The sequence below is a fragment of the Hordeum vulgare genome, chromosome 6H (assembly GCF_904849725.1).
Source record: "Hordeum vulgare subsp. vulgare chromosome 6H, MorexV3_pseudomolecules_assembly, whole genome shotgun sequence".
NCBI classification, from domain to species: domain Eukaryota; kingdom Viridiplantae; phylum Streptophyta; class Magnoliopsida; order Poales; family Poaceae; genus Hordeum; species Hordeum vulgare.
The window spans coordinates 405,943,388-405,953,640 of NC_058523.1; the positions used below are offsets into that span (position 1 = coordinate 405,943,388).

Consider the following 10,253-nt stretch of genomic DNA (forward strand, 5'->3'; position numbering starts at 1 on the left):
ATTTACCGGTGCTGATAGCTACCCGTGAATGCCCACCAATGAAATGCAGCCAACTAACTCTGTGTGGGCCAAGTATCCAACATATTTTATTGCTTTCTTATTTTACTAACTTTGTATTTCTTCATCATGAGTCCCATGCACACACAAAACAACCCTAACGCATGCATCTTTTTTCTATGCAGAGTGCGTACATGGTAACTTGTCTCTTGAAATCATCATTATTAATTTCCTTTCGATATTTTAGATGGTTCATTTCTTTAAAAGAAATTTTAATTTTTGAATTTTTTTTATATGTTTGAACTCATGATGCCAAGATCTTTAGAACAAGTATAATTTTGGATAGTCTTCAAGCACATTTGAGTTATGATGTTTCAAACCACTTATTTTAGTTAATATATTTCAGTTATTCTATAAAAATAAATATCAATAGACTAAAAGACGAACTTCAAATATTTTACAAAGACTGATTTGATTTACTAGAAAAGACCAAATTCATTCATTTAAATACTTGTTTCATTACTTAAAGAGACCAATTTCATTTATTTAAAAAGCAAACGCGCATATTTCATAGAATCGTACAAACTATTTCACTTGTCATCAGAATTGCTTTCGCAGGACATACTTCACTTATTTAGAAATAATACTTTCATCTATTTGACAAAAGTTAATTTCATATATCACATTTATTTTAGAACACTTTAACTATTTCATATATCACACGTGTTCTTTATTTCAGATATCACACGCAATTTGAAGAGAAATCTATTTCACATGTTGAAAAAAAAACGCTACAATGTTTAAAACAATCTATTTCACAATTTTGAAATTGATTTCAATTATTTCACATATGCATTTCTTTATTATTTCAATTTCAAAATACAGCAATTTCACGAAAAATAGTTTCACAAATATTTTGAAAAGTAATTTCAATCTCCTCTATTAAGAAATAGTTTGCAGTTCTTTCGAAAACTAATTTTCAGAAAGCGATTTCACTCATTTTACCAATTATGTTTCACTCATTTCAAAAAAACAGACTCCTCTCATTCAAAAAACGTGTTTCACTAGTTTTACCAAATATGTTTCACTCATTTTCAAAAATCAGATTCTGCTCATTCAAAAAGTATTTCACTCGTTTTAAAATTTATTTTAACTCATTTCAAAATGGCTGCTTCACTAATTTGAACGAACGGTTTCACCCAATTAAATAGACATATTTCGCTAACCTCTAAAAATAGATTTCACTGATCAATTATAATTGAAATGAAAATATGACTGAAGCAATAAAACGTAAAGTAGACACAACATATTCATTATTGGACTTGTTTTAAAGATCTTTCCGTCAGGAGTTCAAATACATAAAAGTTTCAAAATTATTATTATTTATTTAAAAGATATAAATGATTTAAATTAGGAAAGATGAAATAAAAAGGGGAATTTGTTGTGTAAGAGAGGAGAGAGACTCTTTGGCTGCCATGCATGCATATTGTTGTAGGCGAGAGAGAGAGAGAGAGGAACATGCATGTGTGTGATCAAATTTCGATGGGACCGATTCAATGTAGGAGTATTTGCTCATGTATAAATGTTATATAACAGAAACTGAAAATTAGTGCGTGACGGTCACATGAATCTTGACGTAGTCAATGGACGATGAATTCTAAACCGTTAACTATCAGCTCCGGTAAAAAGAGCTTTGAGGGTGATCCGGAGGTGGCTGGAACCGTATCCTCTAACATACGTTAGGGATGCTACAGAAGCTACATTATGCTAACTTTCCTTCTATTATTTTATATAATTAAGGTTAAAATGACCTAAATTATTTTTTATTACAGATCTAGTACTACGTCAAGATTCATGTGACCGTCATTATTACAGATTCTAAACAAAAAATTAAAATGATCTTAATTATGTACATGCATAGTAATTACAATAGAGCTGAGTCAGCTGGCTATAAGAAATAAAATAATATATTTTTACTTAGTTAGAAAAAAAAGAAGAGAAGAGAGAAGGTAAGCGGTCTCTTTAGTTAAGAGTCAGCTTTAGCACATGTTTCTAGCCACCTTGTGAGACTGAAAGATGGATCGTATGATCCGCCATGCCACCGTGATCTGGATGGAGGTTAACTCGCTAGCTGCTCCCGCTGTGATCACTCACTGAGATCCACCCTCGCTGGCCACGCTATATAAGCATCACTCCTCCACTCCCGCTTCCTCCCACTGCTCCAGAGCGCCGATCAAGAGTCACCAGACTGAAAATGGCGCTCCTCCCGCTGCTCCTCGCGGCCCTCATCGTCTCCTGCTCCGCTCAGCAGCCACCGATGCAGCCGCCGCCAACACCCAACGCGCCGCCTGCCGGCAACCCGCCTCCTGCCCCCAACGCTCCTCCGGCCGGCAACCCGCCTCCAGCTCCCACCGCGCCCCCGGCCGCCAACCCGCCTCCAGCGCCCAACGCTCCTCCGGCACCCATGACGCCTCCTCAGGCGCCACAGGCCCCGGCCACGCCCCCTCCGGCGCCGCAGGCTCCCGCCACCCCTCCTCCGGCTCCCACAAGTCCGCCGGCCACCCCTCCACCTGCTCCCACCACCCCGCCTCCGGCTCCCCCGACGCAGCCTCCGCCCGCTCCCACCACCCCGCCGCCGTCGCCCCTGGCCACCCCGCCTCCAGCACCCGCCACCCCGCCGCCATCACCGCCCATGTCTCCACCGCCCGCCACGCCTCCTCCGATGGCGACCCCGCCCCCGTCGATGGCGCCCACGACCGCCCCGACCATCGCCCCGACGACATCCCCCACCGCGACGCCCTCCATGTCTCCGACCAGCCCGAAGACGCCCTCCCCAATGGGCTCAACATCTCCGTCCACATCCCCCGTGCTCGCGCCCGGAGGCGCGCCGGTGACCGACAGCAGCAGCGCATCCACAGCGCGCGCGGCCGGCGTCGCGGCGCTGGTGGCCTTGGCGAGCGCGGGCCTCGCCGTCTTCCTCTGAGCAGTAGGCCAGTGCATGCTGTGTCCTCCTTCCCGCGCGTCGCTGCTGCTTTTTTCTTCTTTCGTGTCGTCATTTAATTTTACCGGTGGTACTACGATCGATCGATTCTTGATGTACGATGATGCATTGGTTGTCCGTCCCGTCCCGTTTTTCTTTTGATGATCGGCGGGTAGTGGTTGGTTTAGTGCATGTTCTGCTTCCGCTCTGTACTGTACGTGAATTACCGCTCCATTTTGGTTATATAGAGAGAGGATTTTGTGTATATTTTCGGTGTACTCGATTATCATTTCGGTCCATCCATTCAATAAAGTCTCCACGTAGCTTCTCAAGCGGTGCTCATCATCCGATCTACTATCGGTTCGGTAATGTTGAAAACGGTACCGCGTCGCTAATTAAACGAACGAGCGGTGAATTGCGGTGGCTCACAGGTTCGGCACGCGTTTGAAATTCACGACCAGTACGTGTAATCGTCTACTGCCATCCACGTGCAGCTGTAAAAAGCACGGACGCTTTAGATCGCGCGTGGGATCTTGGCATGCACCAACGCTGCACCCGACCTGAGACAGTACGCGTACGAAAAGCGAGGGAAAGGCAATTTGGCGCACAAACGCACAAAAGCTGACAGAAAGGAGAGTTTTATTTGAGGTGATGGGAACACTTTCTGAAAAAGGAAGGAGACAATGCTTCGTTGGTTGGGCCTTTTTCGTTTCTCCGTTTATCAAGCAGGCAGACCCACCCGCTGCCGAAAGTTTACTGCTCGGAGCACCTGTTGCATAGATCCCTGAACGAAAACGGTGTTGCATCGAAGCACATGAGAAACAGATCCGGTAGCGGTAGCCGGTAGGTAAACAATGCTACGCTCGGTAATACTACTAAGTACTTAAAAGTTTTGAGATGGATTCTTAATGCATCCCAAGCGATGTGCGTGATCCATACACGCACATTTATTGCATTGAAGGCCATCTAGCTGGATCTGGTACGTAGTAGTAGTACGAGTTTCAGTAGTAGGAAGAAAATGAAAGAGAAAAGATGGATGGCTTGTCGACGCCGATGGAGCATGGCCGTGATCTGCTCGCACCAACCCCAATCAAAGGCATCGAACCGATAGCAGCGGCGACATGCATCGCATGTACCGGCCGTCAAGGGTCGGAGGCAACGGTAGGTGCCGGGCGCGGGGTCAGGAGGGGTTATCATCGCCAATGATTTGTGATCGAGCCGAGTGCGGCTGAAAATGAAATGAAAATGGAGGAAAGGGTGGCGGATCGGTGAATGATCATCCGTTGATGGGCCCCGTTTCACCAGCAAAAGTGATATGGACGCGAGACAGACACGTAGTATTTGTACTGCCGCACATGGATGGATCGATCTCACTGTCTCTCTGTCTCTCTATTGAGTAGCGTCGCTTAGGAGGCACGCCATGCGTGAGATGGCAGAGCTCAGACAGACCATCGATCGAGTAGGCATCACGCAAGGCGTGCACTGGGACTGCTCAGACATCACCAGGCTGGCACCATAAGTCCATCGGTACCACCACCCCTCGCCACGTTGCCACGGCATTTCTTACCGTCGGTGCTAGTTTTCCGGGTTCGGCTGAACCCAAGGCAAACTCCCCGACTGATTACCATGGTCTCACGCTTTTTGTGCGTAATCTGCAGCAGCGATTGTAGGTCGTTTATTTTCATTTTCTTAGAACGAGCGGCGGAAAGTGACGCTAATTTGCGGTAATATGTCATTTTCATCGTCGTGGAAAGTTGTTTTGTGCCTGGCTCTGGTTTTGCATACACATAAAGAGGGAACAGGGTGTGGTTGGAAGGGCCATGGCCCATGGCCGTGCATGCCCATCGTCTAGGCCGCAATCAATAATGCCGCGGGCTGCGGGCCACTGACATGTATCGCGTTTTTCTTTAGAGAAACAGCTTAATTATTTTGTAGGATATTTTTTTGGAGAAACTGCTCCGTGGGGATGGAAAGCAAACAACACTACCAGAAAACGCAGTCATATTGGATTCCCCCAACGAGTCTAAACTAACATAACCGTACTCTTCTGCCCTGACACAAACTTATGCAAACAAATAAGGACGGTACTAGGCGCGAGCGCGCCGGCCCGAAGTTTCGGTTGGTCATACTGTAGCCGCACGATGCATGTGTTTCCGAACGCATGATTCAGCCCCTTCCATCGGTGCGCCGTCCCCTCCTTCTTCCTCGCGTCACTTTTATGCCCCTCTCTTTCCCGTACAGTGGGCTCGACCGCACCATCAATCCTGTTCGTCGCGCTCGCCGCGGTCACAGGTTTCGGCCAAAAAAAAGTTGAGGTTGCAAGGATCTAGGTTGTAGCATCATGTGGTCACCGCGTCGGTCACCGTGAGCCCGCTGCAGCTCGCTGGTGACCGGTTGCAGCATTCGTCTCTGGCCCGTCATGTCGGATCTCCTCCGCCCGGTTCGCCTCGCCGTCGAGGCTTGCCGTCTTCACCACCGTCACATGGTCCAGCGTGGGCGGTTTCGTGGTCACCGTGGCTCCAGCATCTAGTAACAATGGTTGCAGCATTTTTCTACGCATGGACATTCGGGTCACCATGGTCACCGCGGTCGCCATAGCACAAATTCATGCTGGTTGTAGCACTTGGGATCATCAGTTTTAGCATGTTTGGATGCGAGTTGTAGCACCACCGAGTTGCCGAGTGGCCAACACCTCACCACACCCGTTATAGCATCTCGGCATATCGGTTGTAGCATCATATGTCGCCGGTTGCAACATGTTTGTCGGTCAGCACGACCACACCTTTATCCCAAGGTAACACTCTCGTTGTTTTAGTTCCAACACGCCATGAAGCTGGTTCCCGCACTTCTCGCGGGCGGTTGCAGCATCGCGCGAGGCTAGTTCCAGCACCACCGCCCCGACTCGTTCCAGCAAAAATGGTTGATGCTTGCAACACGATTGCCAGGCAGTTCCAGCAAAACCTGATGTTGGTTGCAGCACCACATCCCGTCATGGTCGTCCCCGAAGCTCACCATCCCTTGGTGGCAGTTCTATCCCTTGCAGCAACGCCTTCCCACCTTAGCCGGTCGACGAAGTAACCCAAGTAACGTGAGTAGAAGCGCCCATGGCGAGGCCTCGCAGCCTGCCTCGCCGGAGAAGAAAAAAGAATGGAGGAGAGAAGAAATAGAATTTTGCGAAGGAAGCACGGGCTGGGAGAAATAAGAAGATAAGGTTGGGGGAAGTAAGATGCACGGGGTCACAAAAGACGGGCTGCGCAGGACCACAATGAGGGAATGGGGGAAATCATGAAGGAAGCAAAGGCCGACGTTGGATCCGTGCGGATCACGCGACGCCCGCGTGAGGGCCCAAAGTTTCGGCCGAAGCACCGGGTACAACCGTTTCCCAACAAATAATGGCATGTTGTGTAATCATGTCCACGCAAAAAACCTAGGATGCATTTGGTTACCTGCATTACCCTCAAGCAGGACCGTGGGGGAAGAAATCAATCCGTTTAGTTGCCTGGCCCGCATACAAATCTTGGCTCACACGAACCTTAAACCAGTGCTTAGCCAGGCCCACTATGAGTGGTTAAATTGATAGTTTCCAGCGAGCCAGACTCGGGCGATGTAGGGGAGGGGAACGCCATGCTGTGTAGCTACGGGCAGGGAGATGTCGGGAGATGGCACGAGCGATGGCGTGTCTCCCAAAAAGTGGTGGGACGAATTCGCGTCACGACCGTCGATCCACGGTCGCCCTATATAGCGAGGGTGACCGACGCGCCAAAACTCCCGCCAACATTTCCCCCCTCTCGAGTTTTCACTCGGCCTGGATCCACCTCGACAGCGAGGTAAGCGACACAACTACTCAGGCGTCCGGTTGGGTACGGTGGCAGATCCACTCCTGATCTTCTCCTTCGTGCCGCACCTCCACTGCGGCTCCTCCAATGGCGTTTGTAAGTTCAATGACCCCCTCCCCTCTAGTAGTTTGACTGTGATGTTGCAGTAGCTAGTTGGCATAGATTTGAAGCATGTTAGGGATTGTTTTCGTGCTTGCTTGCTTGGATGTTCATGGATGGATTTGTAGTATGCTTGGATGTTCATGGATGGATTGGCAGTATGCTAAGATATTCATGGATGGGTTGGTAGTATGCTTACATCATGCGTGTGTGTGCATATTTTATCGTTAGTTCATACAATCGATGTGTAGTGTGTTGTCCATGTATACAACTAGTACATATTGTTGATGTGTAGTCAGGTGTGTTGTTGATGACGCTTACGTTATCCTTCATGCTCACAATCGGCAAGCATGCTATGGCCTCTCGTGAGCCGCTTGGCTCGCCGATGTCGGTGATGCCCGCAAAGCCCGTGATGCACGACTATCCATACACCCAGGTGTCAGATACCAGCAACATTGATGCTCCTAAGAAGGATGGTCAGCATGTTTGTATGGTTGATAGGAAGAGGAAGTAGGCATGCTTCATGGAAGAGGAGTTGACCATCTTCAATAGCATGACCCAGACAGTCAAGGAGGTGGTCATCACCACCAAGGAGAGCAAGATGGTTGCTGCTGGCTACGCCTATAGGGATTTCCTTGGCAAGTATGCAAAGGATTCCCCCGCGGCTTTGGAGCCTTGCGTTGGTGTTCCCTTGAAGAGGAAAGGGTGATGTAGCACAGCAGCGGTAAGTATTTCCCTCAGTTTGAGAACCAAGCTATCAATCCAGTAGGAGGATCGCGTCAAGTCATAAGTACCTGCACAAACACACAGAGCTTGCACCCAACGCTATGAAGGGGTTGTCAATCCCTTATAGATTGTTTGCAAAGTGAGAACTCAAAGCAAAAAGTAAACAAAGCAAAGTAAAAGTAAAAGCTAAGATGACAATTGTGAGTAGACCCGGGGGCGTAGTGTTCACTAGTGGCTTCTCTCATGAAAGCAAGTAGACGGTCGGTGAACGAATTACTGTGGAGCAATTGATAGAACCGCACAAAGTCATGACGTTATCTATGGCAATGATCATACATATAGGCATCACTACCAAAACAAGTAGACCGATACTTTCTGCATCTACTACTATTACTCCACATGTCGACCGCTATCCAGCATGCATCTAGTGTATTGAGTTCATAAGAACAGAGTAACGCCTTAAGCAAGATGACATAATATAGGTGGACAATCTCAAGTCTATGATGAAAGCCCATCTTGTTACCCTTGATGGCAACAACACGATGCGTGCCTTGCTACCCTTTCTGTCACTGGGAAAGGTCACCGTACGGTATGAACCCAAAACCAAGCACTTCTCCCATTGCAAGAATCATAGATCTAGTTGGCCAAACAAAACCCAAAACTCGGAGAGACTTACAAGGATATCAAATCATGCATATAAGAAATCAGCAAAGACTCAAATATAATTCATAGATAATCTGATCACAAATCCACAATTCATCGGATCTCGACAAACACACCGCCAAAGATGATTACATCGGATAGATCTCCATGAAGATCATGGAGAACTTTGTATTGAAGATCCAAGAGAGAGAAGAAGCCATCTAGCTACTAACTACAGACCCGTAGGTCTGAAGTAGAGTACTCACGAGTCATTGGAGAGGCAATGATGTTGATGTAGAAGCCCTCCAGCTCCAAAGTCCCCTCCGGCAGGGCACCGGGAAGGGTCTCTAGATGAGCTCTCGCGGAAACGGAAGCTTGCGGCGGCGGAAAAGTGGTTTCGTGGAAGCCCGTATTTTTTCTGGGATTTTAGGGAATATAGGCCAAAGAGCTAGGGAAGGGGAGCTCCACGGGGGCCACAAGCCTAGTAGCCGCGGGCCCCCTTGGCCATGGCTACAGGGCTTGTGGGCTCCCTGTGGGCCTCCTGCCTTGGCCCTTAAGTCCCCCAATCTTCTTCTGTTCTGGAAAAATTCATTTCGGGGATTTTATTCCGTTTGGACTCCGTTCCAAAATCAGATCTGAAAAGAGTCAAAAACATAGAAAAACAGGAACTGGCACTTGGCACTGAATTAATAAGTTAGTCCCAAAAAAGATATAAAAGGTATATAAAACATCCAAAGTTGACAAGATAACAACATGAAACCATCAAAAATTATAGATACGTTTGAGACGTATCAAGCATCCCCAAGCTTAACTCCTGCTCGTCCTCGAGTAGGGAAGTGATAAAGAATGAATTTTTGATGCTTTCATGCTTCCTAGCATAGATGTCCTTTGTAACTCCTCTTATGTGACATGAATGTTCAGATCCGTTAGATTCAAAACAATAGTTTGTTATTGACGTGGAGACAATAATACTTCAAGCAAACTAGCAAGGTAATCATGACCTTTGAAAATAACAAGGCCAAAAGAAAGTTATCCCTACAAAATCATATAGTCTCGCTATGCTCTATCATCCTTGCACAACGAATTTAAATCATGCACAACCTCAGTATTGGCCAAGTAATTATTTTCACACCTTTACTTTCTCAAACTTTTTCAACTCTCACGCAATACATGAGTGTGAGCCATGGTTTTAGCACTATAAGTGGAATGGAGTGTGGTGGAGGTTGCAAGGCAAACAAGGAGAAGATGGCCACATTGACTAGGCATATCAATGAGCTATGGAGATGCTCATCAATAGATATCAATGTGAATGAGTAGGGATTGCCATACAAATGATGCACTAGAGCTAAGAGTATGTGAAAGCTCTTAAATAAAACTGGTGGGTGTGCATCCAACTTGCTTGCTCACGAAGACCTAAGGCAATTTTGGGGAAGCCCATCATTGGAATATGCAAGCCAAGTTATATAATGAAAATTTCCCACTAGCTATATGGTGGTGACAAAACGAGAGACTCTCAATCATGAAGATCATGGTGCTTAATAAGCATAAGTGTGGAAAGATAGTAGCATTGTCCCTTCTCTCTTTTTCTCTCATTTTTTTGGTGGGCTCTTTGGCCTCTTTTTTTGGTGGGCATCTTTGGCCTCTTTTTTTGTAAATGGGATTCGCTGGCCTCTTTTATTTCCTCACATGGGACAATGCTCCATCAATGATGATCATCACACTTACAACTCAAAACTTAGAGCAATGATGACTCTATATGGAATGCCTTCGGTAGTGTACCGTGACAATGATCTAGCATGGCATAGACATTAATGGAAACATCATGCTAGCTATCTTATGATCATGCAATGGCAATGTAGAATCTGTGGCACATGTCATGGTGGTAGTTGCATGGCAATATATCTCGGAATGGCTTTGAAAAAGCCATAGTAGGTAGGTATGGTGGCTGTTTTGAGGGAGGCTAATGGTGGTTT

At 46.8% G+C, this 10,253-nt stretch overlaps 1 protein-coding gene across 1 annotated transcript; it reads left to right on the forward strand.

Annotated features, from left to right (window-relative positions):
• The first annotated feature begins 2,071 nt into the window (after positions 1 to 2,071).
• LOC123401954 (vegetative cell wall protein gp1-like) lies at positions 2,072 to 3,242 on the forward strand. Its single transcript, XM_045095819.1, has one exon. The coding sequence runs from the start codon at positions 2,252 to 2,254 to the stop codon at positions 2,978 to 2,980; it is 729 nt and encodes a 242-aa protein (XP_044951754.1). The 5' UTR covers positions 2,072 to 2,251; the 3' UTR covers positions 2,981 to 3,242.
• The last annotated feature ends 7,011 nt before the right edge of the window (positions 3,243 to 10,253 follow it).